This window comes from Triturus cristatus, chromosome 5_2 (genome assembly GCF_964204655.1).
Source record: "Triturus cristatus chromosome 5_2, aTriCri1.1, whole genome shotgun sequence".
Taxonomy (NCBI): Eukaryota; Metazoa; Chordata; class Amphibia; order Caudata; family Salamandridae; genus Triturus; species Triturus cristatus.
The window spans coordinates 147,996,651-148,023,088 of record NC_140588.1 but is presented as its reverse complement, the minus strand read 5'-3'; the positions used below and the strand labels follow the sequence as shown (position 1 = coordinate 148,023,088).

The 26,438-nt window shown below is 42.7% G+C and overlaps 1 protein-coding gene across 1 annotated transcript in view; it reads right to left on the bottom strand.

The window, feature by feature from the left end:
• LOC146822735 (uncharacterized) overlaps nt 1–26,438 on the bottom strand; it is a 447,601-nt gene that overhangs the window by 267,427 nt on the left and 153,736 nt on the right. Inside the window, exon 6 of the mRNA XM_085606289.1 lies at nt 11,946–11,982. Within this exon, the coding sequence (XP_085462415.1) occupies nt 11,946–11,982 (37 nt within the window). The remainder of the gene's footprint in view (nt 1–11,945; nt 11,983–26,438) is intronic.

Sequence of the window (26,438 nt, the reverse complement as noted above, 5' to 3'; positions counted from 1 at the left end):
GAATACTGTGCATGATTCCACAGGGTAAGCAGCTGGGTGTGTGCTAAGAGTCTGCTTCTGCACCAAAAAATGGCTCCCCCTTTCCATCTAATGCAACTGTGAAATCACCAGAGCAATACGCAATAAATCTCTGCCTGTAATTCCTTTTTGCACACAGAGTCATGTTTTCATATTAGTCACAAAACGAAATTTCTTTGCCAATTTGAAAGCACACTTACTACTCTTTTTTTTGGCAAGTGATAAACACTTTTACAGACTGACACATTTTAAACCAACTTTTTAGATTCTTAAAAAAGCACATGTCCAAACTGCTTTTTCAGACCAGCACCATGTGTAACCTGGGTGACTGACTACACTCCAGCAAGGGCAACCAGCCTTAGTGATGCTGAATGTATTTGCATTACTGACTGAAACCTCAAACCCCACTCGGTTGTGAATACTGTGCATGATTCCACAGGGTAAGCAGCTGGCTGTGTGCTAAGAGTCTGCTTCTGCATAAAAAAATACCTCCCCCTTTCCATCTAATGCAAATGTAAAATCACCAGAGCAATACCAAACAGCTTTCTGAGACCAACAACATGTGTAACCTGGGTGACTGACTACACTCCAGCAAGGGCAACCAGCCTTAGTAATGCTGAATGTATTTGCATTACTGAGTGCAACCTCAAACCCTAAAAGTATTCCTTATTTATACCAGTACACCTTAATTTATCGTGAAAACATAGTCCATATTATTTTACATGTTCCTCACATTTAAATTTCTCCCAAAACAGAAAATGATAAACACAACTTCAACAAAAGGAATTCCATTTCTATTATTCATTTCTTAATTTACCATATACATCCCCTCTCAAACTCTAAACTCACCTTTAAAATTAGTTAGTTGTGAAAGAAATGTGGCACTCAAACAGCAGATTATCAGAGCCAGGATCTCTGTTCTTTACACCTCTCTCCTCTCAGCAGAACCAGATAATGGCAAACTTTCCCTCTCTTTTTCCACACATATACATGTTAATTTCAAATCTCAGTGCTTCCCCCTTTTTTTCAAATGTAATCACACATTTCTATTGGTTGAAAACCAACCCTTTTCCAAAAGTACCCTTCCCCCAACTTGACTTCTGCCTAGTACCCTTCCCCCAACTTGACTTTTGCCTGCTACCATAGCAACAGCTCATGGAACACTGCTGTGTGGAGTTAGGTCAGAAGTTCACCAAACAATGTTTCATTTCCAAAGAGCAAGAGTGCTTGACTTTTCAAACCTAACAGCAAATCCATAGTACTGTTCTTTGGTAACACATTTTTCTGTACCAATACAAAACATGCTTCTATTAATTTACACATACAGCCTAGTTTTTATTGTAGAATGGTATGAAACAGCCAATCAGTTCTTTTTTTTATAAAAAAAAATATGTATGCCCCCATTTCCAAACTGTCTTTCATTTCTTTTTACCATTCTACTGAATTACACCTCCTGAGTGCATCCAGTTCTCCTTTGAAGATGTTCACAGTGTGGATTGTAGGGCACAGCTATGTCTTCTGGAGTGAAAAGTATGCAGAGACAACAGATATGGTGAGAGACCTTGCTTTGCCAAATGTAGACATTAAATGGATTGGTCAGAGAGGGTTAAAGTGGCACCAATTGATGCCATTGGTGAAATCCTTCATGCAAATCCAACACCCTGACCTCATAATAGTGCACTGTGGTGGCAATGACCTAGGCACTTTGACTGGGGTAGGTCTGGAAATGCTTATGAAGGACACCTTTGCACAACTGTTTTCACTTTTCCCTAAAACTGCCTTTGTGTTTTCTAACATATGCCAAAGGCAAAAATGGAACTGGTCCAATCATTTCTGTCCACAGACTGACAAAGCAAGAAAGCACGTCAACAAATCTGTTTCTGCTTTCCTCCGTGACTATGGTATGGGTTCCATTTACCACAACAACTTGCGTTACGACATGCAAGACATTTATAGAGGAGATGGTGTGCACTTCACTGATGAAGGGAACAGAGTCTTCCTCTTGAACCTTAGACTCTGCATCGGTACTTACTTGTAGGTACCACTAAAAAATCACTTCATAAACACAACGGCTCTTTTTAGAGCCCCCTAATATCTAAACTCTTAAATCTGCATTTCATTTCTTTTATTTTATTTTTTTCTACCGTACGCGTACGTTAAGCTTACCGTACGCGTACCCCGCGATTTTTTTAAAAATCAATAAATGTTTTCTTTGTACTTTTCTGTCCTTCTTTGACCCCCTTACAAATGTTAGGGGGTCTGTAACTCTCTCCCTTGCCCCCTTTTCAAGATATCACTCTTTTTTTTTCTGAGTGAAACACACGAAATGGCGGCCGCCGCTTCCTGGTTTCGACCGATTCGAATGTTTACTAAGATCTAACAACCAATCAGAATCGCGCACGCGCACGCCACCGTACGCGTACGGTAAGCGCACCGTAAGCGCACCGTAAGCTGGCTCAGATATATATATTGATTTAAAGGCTATTTTCTCAGAATCTACTGAACAGATTTACACCAAACCTACAAAAGGCACTTCCTTGACCTGAGAACTACCTCTCTGCCAAATTTCAAGTAATTCTGTTCAGCCGTTCGGGCTGTAGCTGTGTCTAAAGGTCCTATGGAAAAATGCATGGGAAAAATGCGTTTTGGGACCCCCCTTTTATCTCAGCCCCCGCTTGACGAATCCCCCCGAGACTTTCAGGGTAGGAGCGGAGCGTAGCGCCCCACCTATTTTGAAAATTTCGCGAGGATTCGTCAACCGGCGCCAAAGTTATTCAAAATAGAATGTTGCGGATTTCCTATGGAAACAGGGTCCTAACTATAACTACCTACTGGCGACCGCCAGTAGGTAATATATATATATATATATATATATATATATATATATATATATATATATATATATATATATATATATATATATATATATAGTCTTTTCTTGGTGTTCGTATCATTCAAGTCTATTTTATAGTGTGTTTGTCACTGTTATAATTGGATCACTTGAAGGTATTTAGTGTTCTGCATGGATATTTGACATTTACAAATGGCTGCAGTGTTCTCTTTGCCGTCCCGTGTGCTCAATCTATTCCTGCACACAAGGAGGAGTCATGGCACTTGCTATGAAGAGAAAAATGTACTTCTACCTAATTTACTTACAGAGGTACAGAATACCCTCTTTCTCAGTCCATGCACACATGCCCTCCCTCAGTTGGCACTGGTTGATACTTTGCTCTGAGGACCCAGGGCATACTGGTTGTAACACTGCATCATTTGACGTCGACTGACTTTCTCTGTCTGACTCGAGGCCCCACCACTGCCGAACTCACTTCCCGGATTGCCCTATTCACTTTGGGCCAAATGAACAACCCATTTTTGCATGCGCAAACGGGTTAGCGACCCGTTTGTGCATGCAAAAACTATTAACGCCATGTACAAACTATATTTAGCGAGTCACAATTTATTTGCAACTCCCTAAATAATATTTGCGACTCGCAATTAGGAAAGGGCATTCCAAGGGCATCCCTTCCTAATTGCTACTCGCTACCCTATGTAAGAATGTTTTACGACCGTAATTGCGGTTGCAAAACACTTGCAATTTAGGGGACAACCTCCCATTTGCAAATGCAGGGGAATTTTTTTTTAGGGACAGGCAGTGGTCCCAGGGACCACTACCTGCCATTAAAAAAGGAAACAAAAAATCTGGTTGGGGATGAAGTCCCCTTGGCTGCCTAGGGTCCTTGGGGGCTGAAAAGCTCTCCTGTGACCTCCAGTAAGTCCCAAACAGTGGGACTGCCGAGAGGTCTTCAGGTGCCATATACCCTTTCTCTATCATCCTGCAAACATGCCTACTGGTGCACTACCGGTTGGGGATGAGGTCCCCTTGGCTGCCTAGGGTCCTTGGGGGCTAAAAAGCCCTCCTGTTACCTCCAGTAAATCCCAAACAGTGGGACTGCTGAGAGGTCTTCGGAGGCCATATACCCTTTCTCTATCATTCTGCAAACATGCCTATTGGTGCACTACTGGTTGGGAATGAAGTCCCGTTGGCTGGTGGGGGCCAAGAACCCCTCCTTTTACCTCCAGTGTGACCCACACAGCACGATTGCTGAGAACTGGTCAGTGGCCTGCACCCTTTTTTACACCACTGTGTAAATGCACCCTGTGGTGCACTTCTGGTTGGGAAATGAAGTCCTCTTGGATGCTGAGGGTCCTTAGTGTCATTAGTGATGTAATATGTGTGGTCTTAAGCAGTGTATTGTCGTGTGTAAGTTAAAGTTAGCTCAGGTAACTATAACTGCTGAATTTCTATGAATGAAATCTGAGCCTAACTATAACGTCCCTGTAGCCTTTGATTTTTTCAGTGAATATATGTGTCTACACAACAAATCAGTGATGCAAACATAAGAAATGCGAGGAGGGGCAGCGAGGAGGGGCAGCGTGGAGGGGGGCAGCGTAAGCAGTATATATATATATATGTGTTCTTCTGTGAATGTTCCCTCATCAGTTGAGACCTAGCTTCTTGTCTGATGACCGATGGAGCTACCTGGTTTAGCTATAGACGAGACGGGCTGTGGATTCCCTCCTCAGACGTCACCTACCCAGTTGGTCTTTGGACAGACTTCCTTTTGTCTCTCCAGCCGTCCTTTCCCTCATCCTCCCTCTTCACACTTCCCCCTTCCCCCCTCCGCTCTACTTGTCTCACCTTTTTTCCTCTCTCAATGTGTTCCTTATTTTTGTATTTTTGATGTAATGTGTAATTGTTACCATTTTCGGTAACATTGTGCAACCTAATGTAAAGCGCTCTGATACCTACGGGTCTAGCCAGCGCTATATATGTAATGATTGTATCCATGAATATCTGCTATTCTTGTTCACTGTCTCTGTGCCTGTGTCTTACTATGCTTGGATCTAACATGTAATTTGTGATTCAATTGATCCTCAAGTAAAGCGCTCTGATATCCTTCGGGATCTGGTTTGCGCTATACAAAACTCTATAAATAAATAAATAAAAATATATATATACATATATATCGCTTGTATATGTATATATATATATTCACTGAAAAAACAAAGGTTTCAGGGACATTATAGTTAGAAATTAGCATTTAAAAAACCTTTGAAATTCACTGAACAAACCACAGGGTTCAGGGACGTTATAGTTAGAAAAATTAGCATTTAAAAAAACCATAGAAATTCACTGAAAAAACCACAGGTTTCAGGGACTTTATAGTTAGTTGGACATTTGACTCGTACAAAACCAGTGAAATTTGGATGTTCTAGTTAGTTCAGCTAACTATAACTCATGCCCCCGCAATGCACTGTTGATGATGTCTAATATTACATCACTCATGACATGGTCTGCGACATCACTGATGACATCATTGATGACATCTCAAATGACATCACTGATGACATCATCCAGTGAATGTGTGTTTCTGTAAAGTTTAAATATGTTCTATATATATATATATGCCAAGGTGTATTGAAGATTAAGTGGATTTACGAGGTGCATCACTGTCTGTATAAGTGAGTGATTAAACATGTCTTACTGAATGCATGGGTTAGTGACTAAACTGTGTAAATGGCTGTATCAGTTTGTCAGTTGGTGTATAAGCGGTTGCATGGGTTGGTGAGTAGCTAAATGAGTGTCTATATGAGTTATTGATTGGTTGCCTGACTATCTGTATGGCTGCCTGACTGTCTGTATGGGTAGGTGGGGGATGTGTGACTCTGTGCATAGATGTGTGAGTGGAATATTCACAGGGTGTATGGGTTCAAGAGTGCATCTGTGATGGACTGTATGGGTGTGTGAGTGTGTGTATGGGTGTGTTGGTGAGTGAATGGATGTGTAAGTACTACATGTGTGAGTAACTACATATGTGAAAGGCAGTATATGTGATTGTTGGAGTATATAAATGACTATATGTGAGAGTGAGTGATTGTGAGAGTGGCTGTATGGATGAGTGTGTGCTTGTATCAGTGAATATATATTTTTTCTGTTAATTACTGTCAGCTTTCCAAATCATGTCGTTTTGTAAATATTGTTGATTGATTGAATTAATTTCGAAAGATATGAGATGCAAAGCAGTATTTTTTCAGTATCTATGGTTTACGTAAAATGTACTTAACAGTGATGCCATGTCATGACCTTTGAACTTGATGAAGGCCGATAGGCTGAAACGCGTCGTTCTTTTTTTGCACATTAAAACCTTCTGGATATAACTTTGGTGTGCCACCTTCTTTCGCATTGAAAGGAATGTTCTGAAATTTGTGGTTTGGCTGCCACGGCAGGCACCGGCAGCAGGAGGCAGGCGTACGGCGTTTGGCTAAACTCTTTGAATGCATATATATATATATATACACACACACACACACACACACACACACACACACACACACACACATACACTGCTTAGGCTGTCCCCTCCTCGCAATTCTTCTGTTTGCAAAACTGATTTGTTGTTTATGTTATTAAGTTATTGTCAACTGAATAAATATCAGTTATTCCACAATTGGTTTGCCTTCTTACTAGTGCAATTTGATATGGAGAGATCAATTGATACAGCTGGATTTGATAGTAGCGGTCCCCAACACCCTGCGCAGCTGTAATCTCATCCTCATCATCAGTGTTGTAATGATGTACGTGTGTTGTATTAATGGCAGGAATCACAGGAAGTGTCAAAGATGAGACGTTTATTTCCATCAATTCCAAGTTCTCTTCAAGATAACTACTCAAGCATTCAACATTCTATTTTGTCTCTCACTTTCTAATCTACTATTTTCACTGATGGGTGGAAGAAACATACCAAGTATAGTGAGAGGTATAATTTATGATGATGGCTACAACAGCGATATTCATCCAGTATATCTGTAACTATATAACATTACAACAATGTGTATCAAAATCACCTCAAGATTATAAAAACCTTCAAAATGTTCAGTAGAGGAAAGTATCTGATGCTCCCCAGCACTGATAAAGGGGTAACTGCACATGAAAAGTACCTTTCAGTAGGATCAACTAAAGAGACCATAGTTTGAAAGGGTCTGTCAACCTAATTAGCTAACACAACATTAAAAAATCTCAAACCACTTGAAAATTGTCTCAATGTCCTGCTGCTGTAACACTGTAATTTGAGGACTTTTGTACAACTGATGTTTTGTATATTTTTTTTATACTTTCATGGTCTAATTAGACCGAATAAAGTTTAGTGAGAGTTGTCAGTGAGGAAAGCAAGCAACATGATGAATTAGTGGCCAGAGTTTTGCTAGTGTACCATAATCCCAGTCTGAGACAGTGGTAGCCAGAGTATCAAGGTCCATAGGTTGGTGCGCAGCAAAGGTAGGGGCAGCAGCCACTCCAAAAATTCCTGAATTGGTACTGATCATCCTGAAATTTGCAGCACAAAATGCCAACACTCCAGAATAATTAATGAAAGTCTTGAAAGTAGCAGAAATCCGTCTTCTTCATTATTACAAGCAGAGTTGTGTTCTTGCATTATTTTCTACTAGGTTTCTAACCATTAGAAAGAGTCTAAATGAACTTACTCAGTTCAACAAGCTTAATGTGGGCACTTAAGAATTGTATACCTCCTGTGTCAAATGTTGATTGCACGGGTGAGTACAGTTCCCAGATGTTGAAATGAAAATTAAGTAGAATGGCAAAAAGAAATGCTAATATAGATGCGGGGTGGGTAAGAGATGTAAGGATAGAACACCAGTGAGGAAGGTCATGTAAGAAATAAGGCAAGAACAGTTCTTCAATCTATGGTAATCAAGAAAAGTGAGCTGTGGCACCCAAGAATAATGATGTATAATAAAAGATCACTTATGAAAAACATATCAATGAAAGCAGAGTACATCATAGTGATAAATGAGACCAAAACAATGAATATAAGTGTGTCACGTAAAGGTCAGGTCCAACGGTTGTCCTTGTTATTGAGCATTGTTGTAATTAGGAATAGTAGTGAGGAAGAACCTAGAGGGTAATAAAATAATCTAAGAATAATATGTATGTGTTTCTGTCTGCAAAGTATTCTAGTTTCAAGTATGTCTTTGTGGCAATGACAGTTGAATCCCAGCAGCAGAATAAGTTGCTAATCTCTCTGTGGGAACATTAAAAAAACCAACGAGTAAATGCATGCTGTTGTGACATGCAAAATCATTAACTGTGGTGAAATGATCCCGCAATGCCTACATCATAAACCAATAGTTAGTAATCAGGTGTAATCAAGTGGGGAAACATCGAGTAAATACCACACCACAATAGGTGAGGTAGAGTGCAAATTCCACAAGGTCCAAAACGGTTAAAAGAACCGGAAAGTGACAGTTTCAGAACAACTTGTCAGCAAATGCATTAGCACAGCACAATCCATTAAGTATGTATGTTCTTTGAAAATGGAGAAGTCGTAGGTGCCACCTAAGAAGTAAAGTGGACCTACATGCAGTGCTCTAAGTAAATACGCCAAGCAGGTACAGTTGTAAGTCATAAGTATCACTATATATCTCAAAAGTTAAATCCAAGTGGTGTTGTGTATTTTTTATGATTATGGCATATCTAAACAGGCAGCTATACAACAGCAGGTCAAACAGTAATAATCCAAAGTCTGAATCAGATTATATATGGTGTATAATTACCAGTGCTAAATTTTAGGTGGTAGTTTCTTGTGCTCTGCACTGGCACTTAAATGTGAGCACCGGATCGTTTGACAGTCTGTCACAAGGTGGCCCTGTTTGTCCAATTTAGAGACGACCACAACAACAGTTAATTATTGATTCAATAAACATTAAAATAACTATTATCTTCCACTTAAGCCATTCTTATAGCTATGGGGCCCTGAAATAGTCCAAATGGTCACACTTGTGATGGGTAGTAGTTGTGGTGGTACTATCATTAGCAGCATGGCAGTGGCAAGGTGTGCTGCAAGCTGCATTCGCCGAGCCCTGGCACTTATTATTTTACAAAATAAGCATTGGCGCCAATGTGACCATACTCACATTTGCGGGTGTGTCAAATTGTAAGCGTTGTTAGTAAAAGCAAGGTGCCTGAAAGCATATCTGTGAAACAAATGTAGAAATAATGTAAAAATAGTAGTGGGGCCCAAAAAACTGTGAATCAAACAGGGGGCGGTGAATGCAGTGCATACTTTCACTTGTGTGGTCACTCCGTATTCTTAATTTGACATGCAGTGTAGGTGCCATGCTGTGCATAATAAAGGTCCTTGTACCCAGTACATAAACATCAGAGTGTAGTCCAAGTTTGAGGCTCGATATAGTGCAGGCAGCCATTTTGCAAAGAGTTACTAAACCCAGTTTCTTAATATGAAAGGTAAATCAGTAGAACTGCATGTCCATTATCTTTCTTAAAAACATATTAGGAAAAGGTATATCGATATGCAATTTTTATGGACCCAATTGAAGAGGTACAAAGAGCCTGTGGTACGTAAAACGCTATTCATACGCAAACCTTTAAAACTGAATGTCATATGGCCACGAGACTGTCTTAAATATCTATTCATTTTAGAGAAGAGCCACCTATTAGTCAGAAATCAGGCACAGGAAGTCACACATACGGCTGTAAGCACGTAAGATTACAGAAAACATATAGAGATGCTATGTTTAGTGGGGGCAAGACATACAAATTAGTGTGTTAAATAATAGTATACAACAATTATGTAACCCTAGTCTGAAAGGAAATGTATAAAGTGGTACATTACAACAATATAATGCCTATCCCAGTCATTTTGATAACTGGCAGGTAATGAAAGATGATATATAACATATTTTAGTCACCCAGAAAGTACTGTAACTCATGATCAAAATTGAGTCCAAACACTAATTCTGTGAGGCTCATTAACCAAAAAAGCCTTAGTGTGTCTTAGCTTTCACTTCCTATTGCCACTTATGGGATCTAATGGGCCTAGGATGGGAAGTCAGCACATGTTTCATCTGACCTCAAGCAAACAGTTCCATAGTAGATCCAGGTAGGATGTTACATCTTTTATAGAATGGGTGTCAATAGTGTAATGCTTGCAGATAGCCTAAAGAGAGGCCCATACAGCTGCCCTACACAAATGTGCAGTGAAAACATCTTTGTAAAGACATCAAAGCTACCTCTGATGAATGAGCATGAAGCATTGGTAGGATCTTGAATTCCTCAAATGTTATTCTGTTGAGAAACACTAAAGAGACAATTGGCCAGATGTATCAATATTGGATCTTGCGATTCCATAATAGCGAATTTTACCGATTCGCTATTATGGAATCGCAAAATGCAATGTATGTAGGTCTCGCAATAATAATTGTGATTCCTACATATTCCATATTTGCGACTCTCAAATTGCGAGTCGCAAATAAGAAATGGTTTCCTTTCATTCCTATGGGCCTAGAGGCCCATAAGAATGAATGGGAATTGCATGCGGAATTTGCGAGTACCCAATAGGTACTCGCAAATTGCGCATGCAATTTCAAGGGTGCAAGGGTGCCAAATGAACACCCTGTTGCACCCCTGGAACATGGATGTGTGCACATGTGGCGCACATACATGCCCTAAGGGCATGTATGTATGCAACATGGCACCTTGAAAAATGCAAAAAGTGCTTTTTTCATGGAATTCGCATATTACCACCAACTTGAAGTTGGTGGTAATTTGCGATTCCTTACAGGCAGGTCACACATTTTTTTGGCTTCTTGCATTTCATTTAAGGAATTGCAATTTGCGATTCCTTAAATGCATTCGCAAAATAGGGAATCACAATTTGTGCGATTCCCTATTTTGCGAATGCCTTTTGGATGCCGTTTGCGAACGGGAAAAACGCTTGATACATCTGGCCCTATATGTGTGGGAGTAGTGGCTTAACTCCCTCAATACCTGGGATAAGGAGTCACACAAAGATGTTCATAGAATCCTCTAAATGTTTGTGTTATTTACAGAAAGAACTTCACATCTCTGTAAACAATATACTAATATGCAAAGTTTCCCAAGCCACCTATTAATAGTGCTTAAGGTGATGGAAAGGAGGACACTGTATAATTTTGCAGAAGAAAAAGGCTGACGCGTGCCTGCTTCAAAGTAAAATAAAAATGCATCATAGATCTACAATCATACAACGTTATTTTAGAAAACAGTCCAGTAAACACTACACTATAAATTACATCCTAATTTCACCCACAACAATATTATACAACACAATAGTCTTTTGTGTATGTCTAGAGTAAGCCATGCAATAGTTTCATACTCATATCACACCCCTAATACAGTTGCTGAGATCAAGTTCCAAGGAACCACTATCTAACATGTCCCAAACACCTAATCATGCCATGCCTTTTAGCCCTTCTTTCCAGTATCACAATTTTTATTCATCGGCATAAACAATATTTTAATGATGAATCAGCAGCATTCTAGATCGTGATATGCAAAGATCTCAGCAGTAAATCATTTGATTGAAGAACTGATTTATTAAATTCAGCTAGAAATACCACCACTAGGACACCTGGACATCCATGTTAAACTGAGGGAAAAATTAGGCTTAAATATTTGTATTATTTCATAGTGAAAAAAAATACCACTGACACAGGTAACCTATATGGAGTTCTGTCACAGAGGAAAGATATGAGAGTTTATGGCAATGGAAACCATCCTAACATAGGCACATTTTGAATCACAAGCATTCATATATAAACCTACTCTTGCTGCTCGCAAAATGATTCTAAAGTTGATGCAGGCTCCACTGTTCAGTGGCCGAAGGGGGCAGGAAGGGACAGTCCCACCTAGAGCTTCACAGAATATTTTGAAGCTTGGATGCAAGAAAAAAACATAATCCACCGTCTTTACTCTGCCTCAAACTATAACTTCTGCTTCCAGCTCCAGGATAAATGTAATAGGACACAGTAGTTGACCTCAAAATGACTTTAAAGAATTTTAATATACTTACGTTGATTTCAAAGCCATCATGAATCTTGCTGTTCTTCCTGGCGAAAATAAAGAAAATTGTGTTTTACATATAATATAGTGTGCATATCAAAATATAGTTACATTTACGTTAATAGATGTTTGAGAAGCTGCCTAGTAGCATAGACAGCAATAGGGCTATAAATAGATGGCTTGGCTTTAAAAATCTCACTTTCACTTCCCAGTGTGTTTCCAAGTATTATTGAACATTGGAGATGCAGAGGGGTGTGTCCTACTGTGCCCACAGCTTTTGTTGTCATTCAGAGTGAATATTTGAAAAGAAACTTTGAGAAAACGGTCCATAGACCTTGATTTCTTTCTTACTCTGCCGATTTGAAGTATGCAACAAATCAAGGTATAAGCCTTTTTAGGTCTCGCCTAGCGTTGCAGCGCATGCGCTGTTCGCTCTGAGAGATCTATTGTCGTCAAGGCGATTTCGGAAGTGGAGTGGAAGCTCCGCCTATGCTTTTGATTGGCGCGCGTCACACTTTATGCTAAACGCTCGCTTTCGATTTGAAGCGAGGCTTGTTTGTTCCCTCCCTGTCTCCTTTTTGGCTTGCCCATACGAACTGGATTTTGCACTCGCGGCGTAATATGGTTGAATGTATATGTTGGTTCTGTACTATTTTATACACATACTGTTCAGGACAATGCCATCTACGCTGCATTTTCCGGTATGTGACTTCTTACACTTCACGGCATTTTACGGCATTTTTGCTTTAACAATGCGCGGCGTTTATTGTGTGTTATATAACGTTTTCCATCTTTATAGCGCTTTCAGTTTTACAAACAGCGGCGCAACGTTCTTCAATATGGTACTTCTCACATTTTTAGTGGCGCTTTCACTTTACCAGGCCGGGCATTCATTGTTTGATATGCAAGTGTTAGTTCGCCATGCCGTATTCACTTTAACAACATGCAGCGCTGCGTTCTTCCATATGGGAGTTCTTACGTTTTCACAGCCCTTTCCCATTAACAAACCATAGCGTTTATGGTCGTATAACTTGTTAGATCTCCATGGCGCATTTAGTTTAACGAACATCGGCGTTTCATTCTTCGGAATGTGCTTTTTTAGATTTTCATGTCATTTTCACTTTCACAAATGAGGCCCTTTATTCTGCGATGTGTGATTTCTTCCACTTTCATGGCGCTTCTATTTTAACACATCGCAGCGATTAACATTTTTGTAGCGGCCAGTTAGATCTTCAGCGCTGCGAAGAAAGGGTGCGACAAACTCTAAACCCAAGGATGCTCAAGCCGACACAACAGGCGTGTTATAGCCACAATGAAGGCAGTAAGGAGCAGGGCACAGCACGTGAGTAATGCTCTAGCGCCTAGACATGAGTTAGCCCTCAAAATCTAGTGTACCCAGGTATGACTCTGTGTTAGACATGACACCCGCTGCCAGGTGCCCCCTCCCCCCACTACTCTCGCAGGACTCCGTGGTCACTGAAAACACAAATTAAAGTGACATCGACCAATATATAGGTAAAAGGATACTGCCAAGGTGTACTACTTTTAAAAACACCAGAAACAGTATGTGCCGTGCGCTGCACTTTCTTCTGCACACTCCAGTTTTGTGTAATAAAGCACTTAATACTGTCTCTGAGTGCTCTCTGTGTGGGCAGATAAAGGAAGTGAACCACAATGGAAAAAGAGCTTTGCCCAGGATCACTCAATGTGGCCAAGTGAAAATGCTGGTCGAGGCTCCTGGGTCCAGAGTAGACATGTAAGTCTCAACTTGCACCGTACTAGTACAATAAGACTTTTTTTATTTAGCGGTTTTTGCCACCTGCTGTTGCGTTGTAACGCTGCACATTTCAAATGGACTCATGCCGTTTACCTCAAAAGTATCCCATACAAGTAACTTGATTGTAAGTCTCATATTATATAATCAATGCTGCAACAATCTCACCCCAACCCCCCCATTCCGAACGTATTTTATAATGCCCCAAGCCACCCTACTGCATCAGTGCAGTGGGATGGACCAGGTATTCCATCATGTTTGACCCGCACTCATTTCGGCCACCAACTAATTCAACAAGAGCAAAGTTTACCTGCCAACAAGCACCTTTTTCACCTGGTATTTGAGAAATTAGAACTTTCTTTGTGCGCAGTTATTTATTGGTCGTTTGACATTTGCATTTGGGCAGGGCTTTGAGTAGGCCGGGTCCTGCCGGTGCTTCTAAAAAGACAGGTTCTATGGGGCTCTCCATTTTTACCCCCACCCTCGGTAGAGTAAGTATATCTTAGCTCTGCAGCAGTACCACCCTTCACTGCCTTTGATGGAAGGTCAAAGAGACTCGTTATAGTTCTTTTACAATCTCATTATTTCAGAAATAAAGTATTTTCAATATTATATACAACGAAGCCATAGTTGTTGCTTATTTATCTTATGCAACTAACAACTATTGACAAAGCCAATAGCCCTCCTTGACTTGTCACCTTATACATCTGGATACTGGATGCAATGAGAGGAGCAGCAAAATACCAGTGGGACGGCAGCGTTAGTGTTTTTAAGCAACACCCTTAATCACATCAGCCACACCCCTTTGAGAGACCCCCTGTTCTTTTATCCCACTTAAAAGCCCTGCATTTAGCCCTTTTCCAGTGTCCCACCTTCTGCAGAAGTGGCAACCGAGGTCCAGGCAGGTAAAGTATGTTGTCCAGAATCACACAATGTCTTCACGCGGGGAATATGTGACTAACACCGAGGATTCCATAATAAAAAAGCCCACATCTCCTCCCCAAGCTTTCGCCTCTGCTCCACTCCCCATGGCCTGCCATGCTCCCAGCCACTCCAGACCCCACTCTCAGGGCCGTTGCCTAGGTTACCAGCCTGGTACTAGAAAGAAGGTTCAACAACAGAACCACACATCTCAGCGTACCTCTTCTCTTTGCATTCCACAGGAAGGCACTACTAGTGCACAATTTGGAATGGGGGAGACATCCTGGCAACAAGCATTTGCAATGCAACAGATCTCGCATTTACACAAGTTTGAGCTATTGACATTGCAAATGACAATGCCTTTTATTTTGTTTTCGTTTTTAAAACATAAATAAAAGCCATTGTCATTTGCAATGTCAATAGCTCAAACTCATATAAATGCGAGACCTACCGCATTGCAAATGCTTGTTTCCTAAAGTGGTAGTCCTTGTTAGATTTCCAAAGTCTCTGGAGTTACGGCCATAGCCAGCCTTCTGTGAAGAAAGGCAAAGTTTATAGGTATGTTGCAATACTCACTGTGGGCTACCTACAATTGGAAGAAAAATGTTTGGAGGATAACTGACACGTGATCTAAAGGAATATATGGAGTTGACCCTATTTTGAACCTCCCTAATCAGTACACATGATATATTCAACTACAATAGCGATGGTTTATTTACCTTAAGATTAAGTATAACATATGGTTAGAATATTCATGATTACTTAGAGCCTGATTTAGATCTTGGTGGAACTGTTACTCCATCACACCAGTGACAGATATCCCGTCCGCCGAAATTTAAATTTCGGTGGACGAGATGTCCGTCACCGTTATGAGGGAGTAACCCATCTGCCAAGATCTAAATCAGGCCCATAGTCTCTATCTATAGATTTGGTAGTTATGTAGTAATGATGGCATAGAAAAAGCATAAATGCTTAATAAGCCAATGCTGGATTACAGTACTTAATAACTGGTCTGGGTCTCTTAGTGCTAAATTACTAGGGAAGGTGGTATGGTAACCACAGGTCAGAGTTCATGCAGGAACTAATCTTAAAGGCCCCTATTGGATCATCCCTTAACTTTAAGGCTATGATCATGGTGCCTATGTAATTCTCTATAAGAAAACATGTTCATTACATCATACCATTTGGACAATATGCACACAGCAAAAGTATTGATAGGCCCAGTAGGCTTATACGATAAGTGGAAGTTAGCAGGGGGAAATTAGTAAGACACCATAACCAATGAATTGAGTGTTAATGTTTCATGCATAATTGACAACAAACTGAACAAAACACTCTCTTCTTTGGAGCACAAAAAACCCACTACGGATATGTTGCAAAAACTAAAGTTAAGGGAAGTTAAAACTTGTGTGGTATTAATGCATGGTACAACAAAAAACGAAAAAGATGGCAAATAACCAATTAAAGTTTTACAGCAACTAGCTGTATGTCAGAATATCCTTAAAAGATATTTTGTCGGATAGAAATATTCCAAATATAATTTACAAAAATATTGACTTCTTAGGTGTATTTTGTAAATGATATTTAGAAAACAATGGGGGGATATTCTCAAGAACGTGTGATAACTACCGTAAAAGTAGCTAAACGTAACTCTTCACATCGCAGTCTATCGCGGGAAAATAACACTGTGTTAACGTGGTATTCTCAACAAGGCAGCACTATGGGATAGACCCACAACAAGACGTCAAATGAACGCGTTAAAATCAATGCGACGCCACAAAAATGCGATACACCAAAGCGAAAAAAGCGGCGATGATGCAAATCGTGATACAAAAATCATTGAAAACCAGCCACAGGCCTGCAATCCCCATGCGACATGCGGGAAAATGCACTACAAAAGTTGGTGAAAAAAAACCACATACTAAAGCCAAACAACAGCGAAGCACAATGGAGTCAGCCGGAGCAAGTGCAGAGGACAACCAGAACCCCACAAGCCCCCCAGAGGACCAGCCTGGGACCTCGGGATCAGGGAAGGGCAAGGAGAAGAAGAGTAGGAAGAAAAGGTTCAGTCCGCAGGAAAACAGGATCCTGAAAACGGAGGTGATAGAACACCATCAACTACTATTTGTCACCTCCACTGTGTCCCTGGGAACTAAAAATGGAAAATGGCAGACCATCGTGGACAAGGTGAATGCAGTCGGAGTGCTGAAGAGGACAATGGAAGAGGTCAAGAGGCGCTGGAATGATGTCAAGCGCAAAACCAAGCAGAAACTCGCAAACAACCGGAAGGCAGCAATGCAGACTGGAGGTGGGAGTCCAGCGCCGCAGGAGGAGCTGGAGGAGATGGAGAAAATGGTGTCTACAGTCATCAGTGGGGAGACAGTGGCAGGAGTTGGGCACCCGGACACTGCTCAACATGACTGGACACAACAGCAACAGGGTGAGTACCGAACAGGGACTGGGGGACAGGGGGAGATGGGTACAATGGTACACATGAACAAGTAAGCATAGCACATCTGCAGACAAACCATGCCCCAGACTCCCAACTCCCACATAGAGACCAATGCACACAAGTATGCAACATCTCAGCACTGTGTAAGCCCAGAAGTCAGAGGCATACCACATGTAAGGGATAAGGGGCAGCCAAATCAGAGCTGCAGGGACGACTCCCCCAAAATGCGACACACACACATCACACACAGAGCACATTGACAACGATGTGGCACAATCCGCAACACGTCTACAACAGAACAGAGGACACAACTGGTGCGGCTTGTGAGCAGAAACTGGCCAATCACATATGGCATCGCGGGGAAATGTGAGTTGACAATGTACAAGCACAAACACACATCTTTGATGTTGTCGAAATGTCCACTGTCCTGCATCAAATAGGCAGCTCCCCACAAACAGTCACAATGTACACTTTCATGCAGTCTGAATGTTAACATGTACAATGCGTCAACAAACATGTGAACAAGCATTTGCAATGCAACAGATCTCGCATTTACACAAGTTTGAGCTATTGACATTGCAAATGACAATGCCTTTTATTTTGTTTTTGTTTTTAAAACATAAATAAAAGCCATTGTCATTTGCAATGTCAATAGCTCAAACTCATATAAATGCGAGACCTACCGCATTGCAAATGCTTGTTTCCTAAAGTGGTAGACCTTGTTAGATTTCCAAAGTCTCTGGAGTTACGGCCATAGCCAGCCTTCTGTGAAGAAAGGCAAAGTTGATAGGTATGTTGCAATACTCACTGTGGACTACCTACAGTTGGAAGAAAAATGTTTGGAGGATAACTGACACGTGATCTAAAGGAATATGAGGAGTTGACCCTATTTTGGACCTCCCTAATCAGTACACATGATATATTCAACTACAATAGCGATGGTTTATTTCCCTTAAGATTAAGTATAACATATGGTTAGAATATTCATGATTACTTAGAGCCTGATTTAGATCTTGGTGGAATTGTTACTCCATCACAACAGTGACAGATATCCCGTCCTCCGAAATTTAAATCCCTTTATATGCTATGGGATATATAATTCGGTGGACGAGATGTCCGTCACCGTTATGAGGGAGTAACCCATCTGCCAAGATCTAAATCAGGCCCATAGTCTCTGTCTATAGATTTGGTAGTTATGTAGTAATGATGGCATAGAAAAAGCATAAATGCTTAGTAAGCCAATGCTGGATTACAGTACTTAATAACCCAGTACTGGTCTGGGTCTCTTAGTGCTACGTTGCTAGGGAAGGTGGTATGGTAACCACAGGTCAGAGTTCATGCAGGAACTAATCTTAAAGGCCCCTATTGGATCATCCCTTAACTTTAAGGCTATGATCATGGTGCCTATGTAATTCTCTATAAGAAAACATGTTCATTACATCATACCATTTGGACAATATGCACACAGCAAAAGTATTGATAGGCCCAATAAGCTTATACGATAAGTGGAAGTTAGTAGGGGGAAATTAGTAAGACACCATAACCAATGAATAGAGTGTTAATGTTTCATGCATAATTGACAAAAAACTGAACAAAACATTCTCTTCTTTGGAGCACAAAAAACCCACTACGGATATGTTGCAAAAAATAAAGTTAAGGAAAGTTAAAACTTGTGTGGTATTAATGCATGGTACAACAAAAAACGAAAAAGATGGCAAATAACCAATTAAAGTTTTACAGCAACTAGCTGTATGTCAGAATATCCTTAAAAGATATTTTGTCGGATAGAAATATTCAAAATATAATTGACAAAAATATTGACTTCTTAGGTGTATTTTGTAAATGATATTTAGAAAACAATGGGGGGAAGTTCTCAAGAACGTGTGATAACTACCGTAAAAGTAGCTAAACGTAACTCTTCACATCGCAGTCTATCGCGGGAAAATAACACTGTGTTAACGTGGTATTCTCAACAAGGCAGCACTATGGGATAGACCCACAACAACACGCCAAATGAACGCGTTAAAATCAATGTGACGCCGCAAAAATGCGATACACCAAAGCGAAAAAAGCGGCGACGATGCAAATCGTGATACAAAAATCATCGAAAACCAGCCACAGGCCTGCAATCCCCATGCGACATGCGGGAAAATGCACTACAAAAGTTGGTGAAAAAAAAACACATACTAAAGCCAAACAACAGCGAAGCACAATGGAGTCAGCCGGAGCAAGTGCAGAGGACAACCAGAACCCCACAAGCCCCCCAGAGGACCAGCCTGGGACCTCGGGATCAGGGAAGGGCAAGGAGAAGAAGAGTAGGAAGAAAAGGTTCCGTCCGCAGGAAAACAGGATCCTGATAACGGAGGTGATAGAACATCATCAACTACTATTTGTCACCTCCACTGTCTCCCTGGGAACTAAAAATGGAATATGGCAGACCATCGTGGACAAGGTGACTGCAGTCGGAGTGCTAAAGAGGACAATGGAAGAGGTCAAGAGGCGCTGGAATGATGTCAAGTGCAAAACCAAGCAGAAACTTGCAAACAACCGGAAGGCAGCAATGCAGACTGGAGGTGGGAGTCCAGCGCCGCAGGAGGAGCTGGAGGAGATGGAGAAAATGGTGTCTACAGTCATCAGTGGGGAGACAGTGGCAGGAGTTGGGGACCCGGACACTGCTCAACATGACTGGACACAACAGCAACAGGGTGAGTACCGAACAGGGACTGGGGGACAAGGGGAGATGGGCACAATGGCACACATACACAAGTAAGCATAGCACATCTGCAGACAAACCATGCCACAGACCCCCAACTCCCACCAAAAGACCAATGCACACAAGTATGCAACATCTCAGCACTGTGTAAGCCCAGAAGTCAGAGGCATACCACATGTAAGGGATAAGGGGCAGCCAATTCAGAGCTGCAGGGATGACTCCCCCAAAATGCGACACACACACATCACACGCAGAGCACATAAACATTGACAACGATGTGGCACAATCCGCAACACGTCTACAACAGAACAGAGGACACAACTGGTGTGGCTTGTGGGCAGAAACTGGCCAATCACATATGGCATCGCGGGTAAATGTGAGTTTGCAATGTACAAGCACAAACACAGATCTGTGATGTTGTCGAAATGTCCACTGTCCTGCATCAAATAGGCAGCTCCCCACAAACAGTCACAATGTACACTTTCATGCAGTCTGAATGTTAACATGTACAAGGCGTCAACAAACATGTGAACACAATGTTAAACTGCATCTCCCCTTCACATTGCAGAGGGAGAATCAACACCTCCTGCATAGCAGTCCCAACCTCTCTTCTCTGATGACGAAGAGGACCACCACACCTTTGACTCCGACGCCCTCCAACAGCTCATGGAGAGCCTCCACAGCCCACTTCCAGGAGCAGGGCAGCCCAGCTGCTACGAGGAGAGCCCACCTCTTGCACAGTACACAAGGCAGGCAGCACCCACCACCACGGCTGCCTCCCAGGACCCCCACGACGCACACATGGCCTTCCAACTCTGTGTGTTGAGGTGCCAGGAGAAACTGGCTGATCAGGTGCAGGTGGGGTTCGACCGCATGGGAGCCAAACTAGACGTCATACATGGGTGTCTAAGTCCCATCAGGGACCACTCACAGTCCCTTACGGGCACCGACAGTCTGCTCCATGCCCTCCAACAAACCATGGCTGACATCGCCAGAGTCCTGACTCTGCGACAAGAACGACTGTCTAGTCAGAGTGGCTCCAGCGAGATTGCCCGGGAGTTGGGACTCAGGCGGAGGCTCATGGAGAACATGGAGCGGACGCGGGCGGAAAGAGGGGCTACCACGGCTGCACACGAGTGAGAAGTAGCTGGGTCCCTCAATGCCATAAAGACCCTCCTCATGGCATTACTGCCACACGGCCTGGTGCTGATGCATGCTGCTGCTACCACTCCATCCACATCTCCGGCCCCTGATGTGTCAGTGCTACACAGTGCAGTGGACATTCCACCTCTGGCCCCTGAAGTATCCCTGCCACACAGAGCTGGAGACAGAACACCACTACCCACATGTGAGGCACCTGAAACAGCAGAGGACGAAGATGCGAATGAATCTGCCCCCACGGTGAGAAGGAAGTGGTAGCATTCATCTACGCCATATGGCCTGTTCCTGCTTGGTTCTGCCCTCTGCATCATCACCTTCCACTGTCCCCCGATGCACTCTGCGACACTCACCTTGGACCTCAACATGGATTGCCATATTCTGTTTGGTTACAAATGACACAGCTATCAGACTGCGGTGCGGGGCTGCATGATGTGGAGGGTGCTATGGTCGCGGGCCCCTGGCTTTGGGCTCCAGCGGCACGTGGTCGGCCCTCTTAGAGACACTCCGGTGGCGGAAGGTGAGCAGTGGGGCCTAGTTGTGCAGGGGCGGGCAATCTCCGCTGGGTGGCGGGAGAGGCTGGGGTGAAGCTGCCTGTGTGCGCAGGGGCGGGCAAGTGATGATGGTGTGTGCTACTGTATGGATTCTGCCATTCATGTCTCTGGCATCTGTTTCCGATGAGGGACCTGGGAGACTGCAGTTTGTACCGGCACATGGTTGGAGACACACCGGTGGCTGCAGGTGAGCAGTGAGGCCTGGGTCTGCACTGTCAGTACTCTCTCTCCCTCTCTTTCTTTCTTTCTCTCTTTCTTTCTCTATCCCTCTCTATCTCTCTTTCTCTCTCTCTCCCTCTCTCTTTCTATCCCTCTCTCCCTCTCTCTCTCTTTCTCTATGCCTCTCTTTCTCTCTCCCTCCCTCTCTATCTCTCTCTTTCTCTCTCTCTCTCTTTCTCGCTCTCTCCCTCCCTCTCTATCTCTCTCTTTCTCTCTCCCCCTCTCCCCCCTCCCTCTCGCTCTTTCGCTCTCTCTGTACTTTAATGGGTGCATGACACACCTTCTTATCTGTATTTCTGTCTTGCAGGCTGTGACTTACGGAATGCCCAGAGAAGAAGTGCCGTGCCTCTTCAAGATTGATGTTTTTTTATACATCTGTTGTTGCAAAGTCATCCTGTGCCCTAGGCACCCCCCAATTTTTTTCCAGACTGATGCCGGTGGTAAATGACTCTGACTAACTCTGGGCTCTGCCTAACCAAGCCCAGGGCCAGTGCTATGCTGAAAAAAACACATTAGAATACAGTTAAAACACCTACATACACTAGGGTACACAATGGTATGGTAGGGTACCACTGTGATTGGTATGACCTACCCTATAGGCCCCTAGTATATAATAGGGCAGGGGGATTGAAACTACCTAGAAGTCCCTAGTACCCTGGAGCATGACAGTTTAGAGGCCAGCAGCTCTTTTTGCACTTGCATGTGTGCACTGCTGAAGCCTGAGGTCAGTTTAAAAGCAGTACTGGGTGCCAGGACTGCATTTAAAAAGTAAATTTTGCCCAAACTCGACTTTGGTGTTTGGGGCACTTAAAAATTGATAACCTACAATGTTTTGGCATATTAGGGACCCCCAGGGTCTCCCCTAGGTATCCCAGGGGTGGGGAGTCAGGTATTTATAAGGTACACCCTTATAAAATGAGTTTATATATGCCTGGGTAAAGTGAAATTTAACATTTCACTCCCCGCATTGTGGTAACGTGCTGCTCAAATTCAACTTTGATGCTAGGAGCACTGTAGAGGGACAATCTGCAATCTTTCTACAGATTCAGAACCCCTAAAGTCCCCCCTAGTTGCACCTGGGGTGGGGTTCCTGTACATATAAGACAAGTACTTATAAAATATGTTTTTGTAAGTCCTGGTGCTGGAAAAATCGCCCAAGTCATTTTTCCCATTAGAAATCCCCTTTTACATAGGTTAACATGGTAGGAAGTTATTTATTAATAACTCTTGATAGGAGTAGAGGGCTAGAAATGCCATTCAAAGACTTCCCGGAATGGTATTGATAAATCCAACAATATCATATTGTTAAACTTCCCCTAAAGTGTACCTACAAGAAGTTATAAGACTTTCTTGTTTGTAAGTCCAAATTCAGCCTTCCAGTGGTCTGCCCTAATTGGTCAGAGTTAAGTGGATTGGCCAGGCTGCCTTGAAGAGGTGATAAAGAGCAACTGGGGTTAACCAGCTCTGCTGGCAGTGTGCTGTTCCATATGAATGCCAGGCCAGGGGGAGGAGTCGTAAACTATGCTCTTCAAAGGGGAGAGTAGAGGCCATTGTCATTTACAGTGCCGAACTTCCCACCTTAGGCAGATGGTAGGATTAAGGAAGGTATGAGCAGATGCAAGAGGTAGAGTCTAAGTAAATTAGCCATCCTAGGGGTGTGTTTAGCCAGCTCTTAGCTCCTTGATGGAAAATCAGCCATTATGGATTTGGAAGATTTGATGCACTCTGGGACAAAATAATGCCACACTCTACAGGATGTGGTCATATCTTTGAGGAGTTACCCTGCTCCCATTGGTCAGAAGTGACCTCCTGCATGACCCAGAGAACTTTGAATAAGTATCTGAGAGGGGCAGGGCCCTCCAGATCTGCTGCTTGAAACTTACTGAAGCAAGAAGTTTTGCTGTGCAAATATTTCTAATGCCTGACCTCTGAAAACTGCACCATCTGAAACTACAGCCCTGTAGATTATTTTGCTGAAAAAGAACTAAAGAGTGGACTCCCTGAAAGCTACAGGTTAAAAGAGCTCAACTAGAACATAACCAACTAAATCTACACCTTGGAGAACCATCAGTGGATTTGTACGGGTTTGGTACCAGTGGATTGTGGGAACTGACGTCCTCAACTTTCAAGGACCATCTTGGAGCTTCCAGAACCTGGGAGTAAGTTTGAGACACTTTGGGACCCCTTGAGGAACTTCAGGAAGAAGTTCAGCAAGTTTGGAGAACTTTGAAGCAACTTTGAAAAAAAGCTTCATAGAGGGACCGACTCAACTTGGCCAGCCAGGCCGGATGCCCTCAACTGCGAGCTGGCCAAGCCATCCAGGTTCGTCCTGCTAAAAGCTCCATGCGTCCAACTTCCAGAGTTTGACCGGGACTAGAAGAAAACTGAAGCCGGCGAACCCTCACCGGATCCAGCTACATGAGGAGCATCGAGAGACCCTGCGAGAAAAAGCTCCAGAAAAGTTTCTAAGTCCGCTCGTAGAAAAGGTGACCGGGAGCAACCATGAGAGCCAAGCCGCCTGCCTTCCATCGCGTGTCGGCCTGGATTTCTGGGTTGTCCCGCTGAAACAATCTTGAAATATTTTCTAAGTCCGCTCCAGGTAAGTTGACCGGGACCTCGTCACAAGTCAAGCCGGCGAACCCTCACCGGATCTGGACTAGCTGGGAGCTTTGAGGACCCTCGGGGAGAAAAGCTTCAGAAAAGTTTCTAAGTGTGAAGGTGGAAACTGAGACCGGTACCTGCCGGGAGCTGTAGCCACTCAGGGCTCCATCATGCCCGGCCTGAAACTTTGACTTTGGTCCGGTCTATCGCGAGCAGGTATCACAATATGGTGCTACAATCTCCTAAATTCTATATTTTAATAAATCTTTGAAATTCATATCTCCGGTTCCCTACATTTGATTTTTGTCATTTTGGTGTCATTTTAAAGATACAGATATTTCCTATTTTTATGATTTGGGGTTGAATTTTTATTATGTGTTGTGTCATTATTTACTGAAATGTTGTTTTTAAATGCTTTACATACCTGTCTTTGAAGTTAAGCCTGTCTGCTCGCAGCCACGTTGCCAAGGGTTGAGCATAGGAATAAGTTTCTAAGACCTATGCTGAGTCCTATCATGTGTTAGAGGCCTTATTGCCAGTGGCAGACCTATATTTGCCCCTACCAATAACCCACTTTCCAACATCTGTAATAAAGGTTTTATTTGGATTATGTGATATGAATGTATGATCTCCTTTTTTCTGGCCACACCTGTATGTTAGGTGTTGTGATTGTGCGACGTCAGACGATTTGTTAGGTTCATGGTTTCGTGGGGTTGATGTGCATTCTCTTTTTCCAAAGGGAGGGAGGGGTGGGTGGTGGGTCCGGGAGGTGGTGGCGGCAGGCGTTGGGGCCCTCTTGGGTGTCCAAGCTGCATGTTCATTTGCTTGGGGGCATCTGTTATTCTTCATGTTTGGCTATAGGCTGTGCTCCCTTGTCTGGGGCCGGTTGTCGTCTGACTTTACAGCAGGTCAGAGCAGGTATTAGTTTCTGGTTGCTAACACGCCTTATCGCCTGTTTTGTGATCTTTTCGCCGATCTGGCTGGTTGTTGAGAATGTTGCGGAGTGGTGTTGTTACGACTTTTGGCTCGGGAACGCCTACTCTGCATCTCATTAGCGTTAGTTGCTGGGGGTCATCCGTGGCAATATTTTTTTAGGTTGCTATCGCCGGAAAACTGGTGATATCAGCTGTTAGCACCGGCTTGTGTATGGGGCGATAAATTTAGCGCAACTTTGACTGCGCTAAAGTGCCAATAACTGGGCGATAGCTCCTTGAGAATATGCCCCAATATATCTATCAGATGATTTTTTTCCTCCACAATCCTGGTAGTGTGCAGTAGTAACATATACTCCCATCCTTGCCATCCGTTTTTAACAAAATCAAACATGATTTCAGGCATAAAATTCTACCACATTAATAAAGATGACTCGTGATAGTGGCTGCTTTCCTCTTAGTTGAATGTTAACTATGACTGCCAGGAAAGCGTTTGCTAGATTTATGGCAGTATATAACGATTTAAAATACTGTCTAAAGGACTACAATTTGTTTACACAAAGGCAGCCCTGTATGTATGGTTTCATGGTTGGAAAATAACCATTTGGCCTTTTGTACACCCTTGGGTCTTATCTAGGTAATGAAACAATGTCTCTTTAAAATATAATCAACGTCATAATCTCTCTGCATGATCAGTAACATTTGGGAAGAAATTTCTCAAGCAAGAATAAAAATCAAAAAATAACAGTGGGTAAAAAAGAATGTTGAGGTGCAAGATTAATGATGGAAGGTCATGTTAGGGAGACCATTGGACAGTTACCTTCTCCTCAAACAAGATGATAACAGATTTGGTAGAAGGGACCTCTCCTCTTGGAATGGCTTCTCCTTTTGGAAATGTGTCAGTAAACTCAAGGGAGGGGGGGTAGGCAGTAGCCTCCACTTTCGAAGTGTTCCTGAATATGAAACTATATGTCAGGCTCCTCTGTTCTGAATCCTCAGGACTGTGTTGATGCTCTAAAGGGGCCCACCTCTAGACAACCCCAAGTCTGGCATATAAGAAAACACAGACTGTTGGGGTAATCGAGCGGGGGAAGGAAAGGGTAGGGACTGCGAGGAGGGAGATCAGAGAAAGACACAAGAACACAATATGAGCACAGCGTATAACAAAATATGGCTCCA